Source organism: Excalfactoria chinensis, chromosome 1 (genome assembly GCF_039878825.1).
Source record: "Excalfactoria chinensis isolate bCotChi1 chromosome 1, bCotChi1.hap2, whole genome shotgun sequence".
NCBI lineage: Eukaryota > Metazoa > Chordata > Aves > Galliformes > Phasianidae > Excalfactoria > Excalfactoria chinensis.
This window is the reverse complement of record NC_092825.1, coordinates 53,935,111-53,948,602: the sequence shown is the minus strand read 5'-3', so window position 1 is coordinate 53,948,602 and position 13,492 is coordinate 53,935,111. Positions and strand designations below refer to the sequence as shown.

At 44.7% G+C, this 13,492-nt stretch overlaps 1 protein-coding gene across 3 annotated transcripts in view; it reads left to right on the top strand.

Moving 5' to 3' along the window:
* DENND2A (DENN domain containing 2A) overlaps positions 1-13,492 on the top strand; it is a 55,334-nt gene that overhangs the window by 19,989 nt on the left and 21,853 nt on the right. For all 3 annotated transcript variants that reach the window (XM_072345740.1, XM_072345745.1, XM_072345754.1), the window contains 6 exons: positions 643-1,854; positions 3,376-3,503; positions 6,260-6,381; positions 9,305-9,502; positions 10,626-10,719; positions 11,976-12,026. In XM_072345740.1, coding sequence (XP_072201841.1) covers positions 643-1,854; positions 3,376-3,503; positions 6,260-6,381; positions 9,305-9,502; positions 10,626-10,719; positions 11,976-12,026 — 1,805 coding nt within the window. The remainder of the gene's footprint in view (positions 1-642; positions 1,855-3,375; positions 3,504-6,259; positions 6,382-9,304; positions 9,503-10,625; positions 10,720-11,975; positions 12,027-13,492) is intronic.

Below are 13,492 nucleotides of genomic sequence, written 5' to 3'. Positions count from 1 at the left end.
AGGGAATTTTTCATGTGGTTTGGACTCAAACAAATGAAAATGTTGAATCCCTTGCTCTGAGAATGTTGAGCCTAGTGCTTGGGTGCTACATCACATCCTCTGCACCGAGGGAACGTGACTGGGTACACAGGAGCCTAAACCCAAATGCAGCCTGGGATTGTAGGGATGTATAAATGTAGTTGTAAAACTGTAGGGCTTATATGTTAATGTGCACTTAGGAATATATGAATGAATCCAGACAGATCCTCTGAGCTGGATCTTGAAGAATGTCAGCTGTTTGTTGTTAAGGGTCAATTTTGTATTCATCTGCAATGGACTTGCTCAATGCCTTGAAGATGCGCAAAATTGCTTCACTTACACAAAATGCTATTGAACCTCTCCTTGGTATCAGCATGTTTGTTGTACAAAAGTTATTATCTGCCCTCTACTTCTGCTGCAGAGAAAGTCTTCATTTCAGTAGTCATAATGAGAGCAACACTGCGTTGTGGTTCTCTCCAGCAAGCCAGTTTCTCAGGGGCTTAGTGTGAGCATCCTGTCCTGTTGCAAGATTTATGAGTAAAGTTTGTGGAGCAGAAGCACTGACTAAAGCAAGGATGAACAATCACAGTGAATGTCTCTTCTCTTTTTCTCTTTGGTGTATAGGATCAAACTTGCAGATAAAAACAGGACAGCAGCTGTGAAGGACTTAGGAAGACTTCTGCGTGGATTTTCAAGTGAGAGATGTTCTGAAGGTGCTTCTGTCACCCTTAGTTTAACACCTGAAGCTGAACCATTTTCTTGCGTGGTGAAGGACCCACTGGGAGCCTTGGAGAACTTGATGCTGGATCCAAGGCTAGACTGCTTTCAGCAGAACATGCTCAGTCCCAAAATGATCATCAGTGACCCATCTGTGGATCTGAACGTTAAAGAAAACAGTAGAATCATCAGGAAACAGATAGGAGGTACTCAGAGTACACGGACACCTGGAAAAATTGGCTTGAGGAATAAGTCCTTCAGCATCAAGGACAAAATTTCAGAGTGGGAAGGGAAAAAGGAAATGCAGTCTGCTCCTCGTCGCGAGGAGGAGCAAGGAACTAAAGAGGAGCACAAGATGCCATGTGTAGTTGAGAAGATGAGTAGGGAAGCACTGACGTCTCGGAAAGTGGAGACCAAGAGACCTATGAATTGGGAGCTGGAGTGCAAAGGGGCAGGCAAAGAGAATGAGCGGAAAGCAGGAACTCCAAAAGGCACAGGGCAGGGAGCACAGCGGAAAGGGGAAGTGGAGAAGGATGAGGAAGTGCAGTCCAGCCTTGGAAAATGCAAAGAAGTGAAAGGTGGGAAGCGGGAAGTCCAGAAGGAGAATCTTTCAGTGCTTAGTCAGGTGAAGAAGCTGGAGCGGGCTTTGAAGGATGGCTCAGCAGAGCTGCAGCCACAGTTGCCTGGTACTTATTACTCCCCACAGTGCTTGCAGGAGAAGGCAGCACAAGGACACGCTGCTCCAGAGGGCAGTGAGAGCATATGTGGGACTGAGCTCAACAAAAGGCTTCTTGGTTTGGACTCTGAAATCAGTGAGCCAATTTTTGGGACTCTAGAAGAGGTAAGAACTTCTCATGTGAAATCCAAAGACTGCACTACAGAAAATGTGTACACAGAACCAGGGGTGCCAGAGAAGAAACCTTTCATCAACCCACTGCCAAAGCCCCGGCGGACTTTCAAACATGAGGGGGAAGAGGACTGGGTGCCAGCAGCTAGGAATAAAAGAAACTTGCCCCCTCTGCCATCCATTCCTCCCCCTCCTCTCCCTTCCTCTCCTCCTCCATCAGCTGTCAGCAGGAGGCTTTGGAGCGGGAAGCACAAGAACAATGCTGACCACAGGTAATTGAGCTGTGTTTCACAGAGGTATTGGTCTTAGTGTTGGAGTCCCCCACTTCCCATATTACATTGGAAGAGCTGCATCTTCCTTGGTCACATGTAATCCCCAGTAAATGAGAGCCTTGCTTGCCATCATCTACACTGTCATGTAAAGATGGAGCACAGCCCTGCCAGAAAGGACTTGGGGTGGGTGTCGAGCTGAACACGATCCAGCAGTGTGCCCTTACAGCCCCCCAAAAAAACAGCCATATCCTGGGATAAATCAAAAGCAACTTGGCCAGCAGGGTGAGAGGGGTGATCCATTCCCTTTTCTCTCCACTAGGTTTGGAGTCTTCTGTACAGGAGAGATAGATAGATCTTTGGAGTGTGTCCAGAGGAGGGCCACAAAACTGGTTCAGGGGATGGAACACCTCTCCTGCAAGGACAGGCTGAGGGAGCTGGGGCTGTTCAGCATGGAGAAGAGAAGGCTCCAGGAACACTGGAGAGTGGCCTTTCAGTATCTGAAGGGAAGTTACAGGAAAGAAGGGGACAGACTCTTTTATCAGGAGCTTCTGTGTTGAGGCAAGGAGAAATGGTCTCAAATTAAGGGGGTAGGTTTAGATTGCATTTAAAGAAGTTCTTTTCACAATAAGGGTTGTGAAGCACTAGAACAGGTTACCTAGAGGGGTGATGGAAGCTCTGTCCTTGGAAATACTCAAGGTCAGACTAGACAGGGCTCTGAACACCCTGATCTAGCTGTGGTATCCCTGTTCATTGCAGGGAACTTGGACTAGATGGCCCTTAAAGTCCCTTCCAACTCTAAGGATACTTTGATTCTGTGGTATCTCTGAGAACTCTTGAGCAGTCAGCACAGCTTCATAGGGCAAATGTGAAGAGAGAGGTCATGGCAGATTGGGCTTTAAGGTCAGTGCGTTATATTGATTAGCCTTCAAGCCCAAAATTGAGGGGGTTGTGTTATTTTTGTGCATTTTGTTTTGTTTTTAGCAAAAACTGTGATTACAAAATTAATACAGCTGATCTGTAAGCAGCTCCGGGATGATAATCTCTAAACTCTTCCACAGCATTTTCACTGTTAATAGTAAGCTTGTTCTTTTAACTGGATCTACTGTGTATGTGTTTTCCTGGAATGCTTTCTTGTCTTTTCTCTCTACCCTCATGACTGTAGCACATTTTTGAGGCAGCGAGCATAGAACACAAAGCTGCATCAACTGTCACATCAACACATCAATCCGGTTTGGGTGCCGGAGGGAAACTGAAACTCTCCAGGTTTGTCAGTGGAGGACTCATTGGTTTTTACCCTTTTTAGCACCCACCGCTTGAGTATTGCTGTCCTGTACTGCTGGGAGACCTGATTTGGGGAGCCCCTTACTACTGGTGAGGGTGGAAACTTCTGCACCATAAATGGGACCCGTCGTGGCCTAAGGTTCTGTGCAGTGTTGTGAGTGAATTACAAAATGCCGTGATTTGGCTGTAAAAGCTGCATCACTCTCCTCTTTGTTCCTTTCCTCTCCCATCATCATGCAGGAAGTCATATGAGTTTGAAGACCTGCTGCAGTCGTCATCGGAGAACGGAAGGGTGGATTGGTACGCGCAGACCAAGCTGGCCCTCACACGCACTTTATCGGAGGAGAACGTCTACGAAGACATACTGGGTAGGAGCTTTGGCCAGGGAGGGATTTGACTGCAAGCACTGAATAACGCAGTGTGCTTGTGGTCAACAGCCCTGCGCTGGTGGTGCTGATTGAAGTTTGTTTGTTATCCACATGCAAAACAGATTTACGCAGATCATAGTTTAAACAGTTTATTGGCATAAGAAAAATGGACCAAATATTTCAAAATTCATCAGTTTCAAAGATGAACCTGAGGCATATGGGGACCAGCTTTTAGTTTGTGCTGGCGTCCGTCCTCTGTCTTCCTTGCATCCCGTGGACAAGCTCTCACACCTCTTGTCTGTGCATCACTGTGAGTTCATCACCGATGAACATCTGTCTCATTCAATGGTAGATCACTGAACACGGGACATAGAATGGAAGCATCCTTCTTGAAAAAGCCTTCGTAAGTTTTTGTAGCTGCAGGCTGGGCTGTGTAAGGCTCTTGGCTGAGTTTAGCAGAGTAGGAAGAGAGTGGCTGCATCAGCTCTGACCATGCAGCTGTTACCTGCAGAGGTGCTCTGTGCTGTTCAGCAGGGGAGGCAGCTGCACTTTTGCAGGAGCAATCAGGGAATTTTTATTTTGATACGAATAAAATCTCATCATATCCTATTAGAAGGATCTCCAAAAGGAATGCTGTTCCTTTGGGACTGTTTGCAGAAAGGGTGATGCCAAATGGACAAACTCTAAGCTAAGTGGCCGTTTGTCTTTATCTTCCCTCTATTTGAGGGCCAGAGATCCAGGGGATGTCTGAACAGCTGGTATTCTTTCTCATGTGTGTGTTTTGGGGCATGGTGGGAGGCCTCAGAAATCACTATGTAGCTGTCACCTTGTCAGCTGGAATAACAAGGATAGTGTTACAGGGGGGCTGTGTACGCAAATCCATCTGTCCATCCAAACACAAGCACACCCATGTGTCCTGAGCTTGCAGAGAACTTGAATACCTGGCTGAAATTCCTCTCCCCTCAAGGTCTCAGTTGCAAAGATTAGAAGAAAACAAAGTTATAGACAATTGTCAGCTAATGGGGCATGTTTTATTTTGCTTTGGTTTTGTTTGTTTTATTGCTGTACATTTACGCTTTGCCCAAAGTCAGTGATCTTTAATTGGTTCCTGAAGTCCTGGTTGGTCTTACTATGGGAGCTTGGGAAAAGGGATGGATGGGGGCGACTCCAAAAAAAGCCAGTTTTGTTCTTCACAGGACCACGGGTGGGCACACCAATGGAGAAGTAATGGGGACTGCTGGTAGCACAGAGAGGCGGTGGATGCCCCATCCTTGGAAACACACAAGCTCAGGCTAGACAGGGCTCTGAGCATCCTGATCTAGCTGTAGCTATCCCTCTTCATTGCAGGAGATTTGAACTAGATGACCTTTAAAGATCCCTTCCAACTCAAATTCTGTGATAGCCATGTATGTCCACAGGGCATGAAAGCACACATGCACAACCCATAGACATGTGCATGACCTGGAGAGTGTTTAGCTGCTGGTGGGAGATCTGTTGCCCTTTCCAGCAAGTCACTCAGATTCCTTTCATGCACATCTTTTTACCTGTTTGCCATTGTTTACATGGAATACTGGAAGTTGTACTGGGCAGATGGTTATCACGGTTTACATATAAAAAAGGGGCAAAACTGGACATGCTGTCAAGCAGTTTGAGGATGGGGTTGGCAACAGAACACAACCTCATTCTTCTTTCTCCAGTCCACCCGGTATGTGACTGCTGAAATACATCCTCAGCTGCGAAGTGTGCCATTGGATTTAGAAGGTGGAACCACCTCCAGGAATTGGAGCATTTTTGCTGAGAAAAATGTTAGCACAGATTTACTTTGCTAGCATCACACAGGTTTACCTTTTCCTTCTTGGTGAGTTCAGGTCCACCACTACAGCATGAGTATCTCTAAGCAACAGGCAGAAGTCAGTGTTGAAAAGGGTTGGGCTTTCAGCACTGTTGAAGACTGGGGTGTAAGAAGTTCATTATATTTAATCTTGGGTATTTAAAACTCAAACTGGTCACATACCTCAAGAAAGGGACACCTCTGGGTGGTCATTCAAGCTTAAGTTTTTGAGAGGCTCTCAAATAAGAGTGGACCAAATCTTACACCAGATGGCCTTTTTATTCCCTCCTTTTTTTCTCTCTTTAGGGAGAGAGCATCCTGGCTTTGGATGGCCTGGATTAGGTGATTCCTTTCCTCTTTCTAAAGTGAGGCCTGTGGGAACTGAGGCATCTGTGAATGGCAGATGTGTTCAAAAGCCTATATTGTGTGCCAAGCATCCGTGCTGCAGCAGTCAGCCCAAGAACGGTGCTGGCTCCATTTAAATGATGACCAGAGGTCTCTCTAAATGCGGGGTTCAAATGGACTCTTATGCTAGATATTGGCTCACAGTTTCATTCAAAAATAATTTTAAGTAGAAGACTGGAAAGATGGAAATATAATTATGGACCACTGTGCATGAGAAACTCAGCTTCTCTGAAGAGAAGGAAATGAACTCGAGGACTTGCTGCATCTTTTCCATCTGTAGTTTCTGTGATATATTCCTATGGCTGAATACATCAGTGTCAGGGTTTGGACACTGTCCAGAGAGCAGCTGGACTTCTGGGGCTATGGAGAGAATGAAGCAATGGCAGGAATGCTTGAGAACAGGTCTTTATGTCTGATGTGGGAGGTGGGAGAAGTCCAGCAGATCCCCAAACAGATTTTTATGGCAAACCTCAAGGATTTTCTGCACTTACAGTCTCTTGTTTGTGGCTTTTTACTGCAGACCCGCCATCTAAGGAAAACCCTTATGAAGACATTGAGACCAACAGCCGCTGTTTGGGGAAGAAATGCGTCCTGACCTTTCCAGCATCCCCCACTTCTTCAGTACCTGGGACTCCCACTAAGGTACTTTGTTTCAGGTAGCCACCTCTCCTGCTCCAGATCTCTGGATGAAATCTTGTTTCTGTGTGGAATTTTGCCCCTCGCTTTTATAATGTTAGGATTCGCCACCTTTTTGTCTTTATTACTGATAAGAGTATGATGTAATAGTAAGGGTTGTGTTGCCCTTTAGCAAAGTAAAAACAACATTCCTTTACACTAAAGGTTTTCTTGGCTTTCATATTTTTTCACACCTGGGCTCCTTCCCCTGGTACTTTGCATCTGCTGTGCACTAAGGAGCAATTGGCCTGAAAAAGACTGAATTATTTGGTGTCACACTGGAATTTTACACAGCTGCTGTATGAGACTGATGTGATAAAAGGATAGAAAGAAATCCTCAATCCAGTCTGTATACAAACATGTGTCCCCAGAAACATTCTTCTGTGTCGCTGTCCTCTGAGCAATTTTTGCAACTGTACAGCTAGAAAAGAGCAGTTCATGTATGCAAAGAGTACAACAGTGACAGCTTGTGACTTCAGCTCCTCACCTCTGGGAACCTGCCTCCAGATCCTTAATGAATTCTGAATGACAATGAACTGAGATCTTTACCTTCCTTAGGACAGATGAGTTCAGGAGCAACAGATACAAAATGGGAATCCAGAAATGGGTATGTTTATGTCCAGAAATGGGCATGTTCATATCATGAGGTTGTTTGGATTTGGGAATTATCTCTGAATCCATAGAAAAATCCCAATACGTTTTCTGGTGAGTCTTCTGCCTCACTGGCAGAAGGGCTACATTAGCAGGGATGGGAGTGAAAACAACCTGCTGTGTCTTTGCCTTATACCTGTACTGGGACAAAAGTTCAGTACTAAATTTATTCCAGATACTAAACAATGAGAGAAGAATTTACTGCAGGAAAGCTCCTCCTTCTCTCCTTCATAGAGGGTGTTTTAGTGCTTGGGTAATCAAGCCCTGTGGTTGTCTTGGCTCTGTATCTGTGGACAGCATGAGTGTTCATGCTGATGCCAAGATACCTCTGCAGCCCTTTCCTTTGGGATGTCTCTTCTGATCTCTGCTTGATGAGATGGGTTGCTGGTAACTAATGCAGTGCCAGACCTGGGCTTTGGGAGCCTATCCTAAAAGGCTGTCCCTACTAGCAACACAGCTAGTATTAGTATGAATGCCACTTTCCTCCTTGGCAGTGAAACCAAATGAAGAGACAAAGCGTTACTGTGCACATTATGCTCAGAGCTCATGAAGGCCAATCCTGAGCTGGTTTGAGTGCTTCCTGTTCCCTATTTAGACTGTCTAAGCCTGGAACAGAAGGGGCAATGTGATGGCAGAAATCATGTTGGCAGCAACTGGGTTCAGTGCGGGTAGTAGGGCTCTAACCCTTCAGTCCTGACTGGAGGCTTTTCCTGTGCTCTCCAAGTTGCCGCTATTATTAGAGCTGTTAGCCAACATTTTGAGAAGTCTGACGTGCAGCATTTCTGGATGTGCTCCTCTTTTCCAACCAGCTTAACCAGCAACTGAAGTTTTCCTTGATAACTTAATGCTTTCAAATGAAAATTGTCCTGCAGTTATGAATCCATTCTCGTTGTTACTAGTTAGGTCTAGAGCAACATGAGTCTGTGTGCGAGTGTTGGGATGAAGTTATTTTCTGTCAGATGACTTTGCAATCACTTACGTACCTATTTCCCACCCATACTGTGTAACCAGTGCTGCAGTGTTACTCAGGAAGTCTTTCACCTAAATGTGGTTCCCAGCAGGACAGTTACTGAAGAGCTGAATGGAAGTAATTATGTTGCACTGTGATGCTTTGACATCCCAAAGCTGTGATTTGCATCAGTCAGAGCAGAAGTATTGCTGCTCTCCTGGCAACGATCTGGCTTGCAACTGCAGTATGAATCACACTGGAGAGCGTGCCCAGGATGGAGTCTGGACAGATTTCAGTAGTGGTTTATATCACTAGTGCAGGATGAGATTGCTCAGTGCAAAGATTCTTCCAAGAGTCATTTTAATGTGTGACTTCTCTGTGGGCGGTATGCCTTCTTGTGAGTCTTTGGCAAACCATTCAGAGGCACCTGAGCTAGCCTGGGTGATTGTGTCAGTCTGTCTAGGAAGTCTGCTGGGTGTGTCTGTTGGAGGAGACAGACCATTGTGCTACCTCAGATAGTGCTGGACTGACTTGATGAGAAAAAGCTTAGATAACCTCTCACATTCACTTCCCAGTGCCATGTAGAGATACACTTTGGTATATACAATGCTTGGAAAAAGCATGACTCAATCTTACCATAACCACTGGGTGTAGAAGAAAAACAAAAGTTCTTACTGAGCATTCTTTCTCATGAGAAGTAGTTTGTCCTCCTTTATCTGGAGTTGAGCTTTCTGCTTTTCTGTGCTGCTTCTGCTCAGGGACATTGAACTTCAGTCTGGTGCTGGAATACCTATTGTTATGCCCCCACTGAACTTGCTTCTGGGATTAGCAGGAAACCAGTTTTCCTAATTGTCCATCAGGAATTTTCTTGCATTATCCTCTGAAATATTTAATTCTCACTCCTGACAGAGGCATAATATTATACACTGGCCATGCTTTTCATCTGTCCTCACTGCTCCACTCTTCCTCCTGACCACCTGCTCCTTAGCCCATGTGCTTGTGGTTGTCTGGTTGGTTACCATCCTCTGGATTGCACACTAGAGTAAGGCTTCTTGACTGGCCCCTGAGGCTGTGTTATGCTCTGGAATGAACGTGGGATGGTTAAATTGCTGTCCTGATAGCTGTGGCCTAGCCTAGCAGCTGGACAAGTTCCTTGTGTGTGCTCTCTCAGAAATCAGGCTATTTTGCCAACTGAGTGGTGTGGACTCCACGCTGAATGTGACAATGTTAGCGATAAAGCAAAGGTGCGTGAAGTGCTGCGTTCATTCATTCCTTCTCTTCCACTTCCAGTTGCTTTCCAAGCCCACTTTTTTTCGACAAAACTCAGAGAGGCGGAGTTTCAAACTGCCAGACATACGGAAACTGAGCCGTGATGGAACTGGATCACCATCCAAAATCAGCCCTCCCTCCACTCCCAGCAGTCCAGATGACACCTTCTTCTCCTTGGGAGACCCTCAGAACGGGAAGAGGAGAAGGAAGATTCCCAAGGTAAATCTTGGTCTTTCTCTTTTTTGCTAGCTTCTTCCAGGCTGGAATGCAAGTATGAAGGAGTTCTCTTCAGTTTCCAGTGTGATGTCCCTGCAGTACAGCCACTGTCCTTGCAGTTGACTTGACTTGTGTTTAACTCCCTTTCTTCCTGAAGGGCAAGGTGTACAGACATCTCTCCAAGTTTTGAAGAATACGTTTTTTCATCATGGCACATTGTGAGATACGTGAAAGTCTGGCATTTGATTGTGACGAAGGGCATTTTCTGGAGTGACATCTCCTGGTTTGTTTTTGGGTACAGCATGACTCAATTTGATTTTGTTTCAGAACTATCAGGAACTGTATTCAGTCCAAATGAGGCTTGGCAGCAGGCTATCTTTTGAGTATTCCAAAAGCACAGTACAAAAACAAAGATGCATGTCGAAGTCTTTGCAGGACAAGCAGAGACTACCAGGGCTTATGTGTGGGGATTTTTTTCTGAACCCATTCTGGGGAAAAAGGGATATGTTTGTTTATCCTATTTGTTTCCTGGTTGCCGGATCTGTATCCATATTTGCATATGTGATTTTTGAGTGCCCTTTTGGTGTTATTAGTACACTCTGTGCACATGCTTGAGTTCTGTCAGTGTATTTGCACACACACTTGTGTCAACTGAAGGGAAGGTTATATTGCATATTTACTGGGCAGTGCCCCTGAGCAGTCTTGGAGTGCAAGTTCAGAAGTGAGATTTACTGTATTGGTGTCAAGACTGACCTGAGACTTGAGCTGGGCAGCTGGATGGAGCAACACTTCTACATCAGATTATCCTGCCTCGTGTTAAAAATTTGGATCAATCACTTGACTGGGCGTGTGTAGATCAGCAGGTACCTTTTAAACTCAGATCATAGGGATTTTTGCTCTCATCTTGCTATGCCTGTGCTGTTCCTGTACCAGACAGAGCATGGTTACTCTGTAGGTTACTGTGCAAGGTAGATGCTGGTAACCACTGATTCTGGGCCATCCAGAGAAGTGTTACAGTACTGGGAAGTGGAACACTTCTGAAATTCTATCATTCTTTCTTGCCTGGAGAGGAAAATAACCCTTTTTGTTGTTTGTTTTTTGTTTTGTTTGTGTTTTTGGTGAGCAGCTTGTGTTGAAAATCAATGCCATTTATGAGGCACGGAGGGGAAAGAAACGTGTCAAGAGACTATCACAGTCTACAGAGAGCAATTCAGGAAAAGGTAAAGGAACCTCGAATCTTGGCATATTTAAGACTTCTTGAGAACTTGCCGTAGAGTTTAGTCTGTCTTGATGTCTCATGTGATCTTTTTTTAATGCTTCTTCCAGTCCGGCCTGACACTGTGTTGGGGATTCCACCCCTTCTTTTGGAAAGATAAAGATTGTTCTGCTGCTCAGGGGCCTTTCATGACAAGGCACTTTTTTGTTTTCTTTTGCTTCATTTTCTTTCCGTGGCGTTACGTGATAACCTCCCGGGTCGCACCAGAAATGTTTCCACTTCTTGATGTTTGTTTCTGAAACTGGCAGTAAGCTTTGGAGAAGGATTTTCTGTCCAAAGAGTCTTGATTTGTTGAGTTCAAAATATGTTGCGGGTATGTGTCACTTTAATGAACTGTCCAATAGAAGATAGTGGATTTTCAAGCAGTTCCGCTTTCTTCAACATTCCAATAAGTAAATAGACTCAGTTGGGAATCAGGATTTCTAGACTCTGGGCCGTAGAACCATCTCCATCATCTCAAGACTGAGATTTTCATCTTCTCACTGTCAATCAGCAGCTCACCACCATGTTCAGGTACTTCAAAGCAATTATTTTTTAACACCTGATCTCTGCAAAACTTTAAATTACATCATTCCAACACAGTATTTTTTTTCTAAAACACCCCAATTTCCAGTGAAAGGCGGCCTGCAGCTTTGCTTCTTTCACACAACTACTTGTTACTGCTTATCCTCTTCTATTTATAAACTAGGTGAGTGGGTGTGCTTATGTGAACCTTCAGGGGAAGCATCCCAGACTGGTCTTTCCATTTTTTTTATACTCTTCTCTGAAGCACCGACACAAACAGGCTGTTGGACAGTATAGGCCTACAGTCTCATTCATTCTGGCACTTGTTGGGTGTTTTGTTTGTTTCTACCCTTTATCCCACATGCAACTGCATATTAATCAGTGTTTTGCCCTTGTGTGTGCCATGCTTATACAAACATGGGTGGAAAGACTGTTCTGGCATTTGATTCTTTATGCAGCTCCAATGGCTGTTCAAAATGAATTTTGTTGGGGTTTTTTTTGTTCCCCAAATGAATGAATGGGAATATACTGAGTGTATGTTAAGCATGGGTATGTGCATCCCTGAAAAGTTAGAGGCCCTTGAGATGTGTACTGTCTTCCCCTTGAGGTTGTTAGGTCTAGCTTTCTCAGGTCAGTGATACAAAATGCACTGTTATAAATAGGTTTCACTTTGTCTTTCCCTTTCTTATTTTCTAGTTACAGATGAAAACAGTGAATCAGACAGTGATACTGAGGAGAAGCTGAGAGGTAAGGCAAATTTGTGAAGAGAACAAATGGCTCCTGATAAGCTCTCTGCATTCTTAGGCCAACATCTTTCCCCTGTGTTCTGGCTTTGGAGAAAGCTTCTTTCCACTCAGAACACAGCGAGAGAACGAAGATCTCAAAACTGCTGGAGAAAACACAAGGCTGAAGGGCTATAGGAGTCCAAAACAAACATCTGTTCCAGTTCACGTCAAAGCTCTTTGCACTGCTGTAGGAGATGGTTTATATGCTGTGGAAAGAAAACAAGGTTTTTCAAAGTGCACGGGCAACAGTGTGCAAACAAGGTGACAGAGGCAGTATGGCAGTGGGACAGAGTGTTCAGTAACCCCACTAAAAATTGATTAAGGGAGAAAACCCACTGGCCAGCCTGGCTAGCTAGGAAAATGGTATTGCACTATGTCATTTATTGCTATAACTAAACTCTTCTGCATTGGTTAAATTGGGGTTAAGTGCTGCATTCCTTGTTTCGCTGCTGTGGAGCTTGTATATTGTATACTGGTCTCTGTAATGCTTTTGAATCTTCTTGTAATATAATTAGCCTTGTGACGTGCTGGTAGCATTACATTCTCTTGGGAATTTATAAAGCAAATTTAAAATCTTGACGGAGTAGGAATGCGAAATTGAATTTCATTCAGGATCCAAAGTTTCCTGATTTACATGCACACCTAATTGAGGTAACAGGTCAGTTCTTAAGATGAAAAGAGGGATAAGCAGCAGCTCCCACTCTTTGCCAGCCGTAGCGTCTTGTGCTTAGGAGTGCTCATCCTTTCCTTCTTTCAGTTTGTTAGAACAGAAACCTCAGTCTGAGAGGGCTGGGCTTGGCTGTGATCACCAATTCTTTCCTTTCAATTTTGTAGGCTGTGCTTAACAGACCAAACACACCAGCCAGTTACCACCACTTAGTAAGTCCCTGTACGTCATCTGAGACCCAGTAAATCATCAGGCAGCAGTTGTGAGACTGCACGTCAGAGCTATAAGTACTGATCCTTGGAAAGGAAAAACATTTAAAGAGAAGCTCTGCCACGATGACAGAAGTACAATCTCGGTATCTTTAGTAGGTTGCACAGAATATAAACAACACAGAGCCTAAGTGAGCTTTTCAGAGGCACTCAGCATTGCTGTGGCTGTGCTCGTTTTGAAGTCCCTGGTAAAACAGAGACCACTTCTGAAAGCTTTTGAAGAGTTACAGCCTTAAAGCAAATAGTGTAATAGCTGATGAGAGAAAGGAGTCCGAGCCATCTTTCCAGGGCTATAACTGCCCAGAGTCTGTGTCACTCTCTGATTTAAGAGGCACCTCAAGATTGCTTTGAGTTGTATTGTCTGGATAGTCCATGAGCGGCACAGCTTTACCAGACAAAAGGTCAAGAGTCTGGACTGAATGTATACCATCTCCCAGGAAGCTTTGTCTCCCAGGCAGATGTCTTGTGTATTTAGAGTTTCTGCAGTATCCC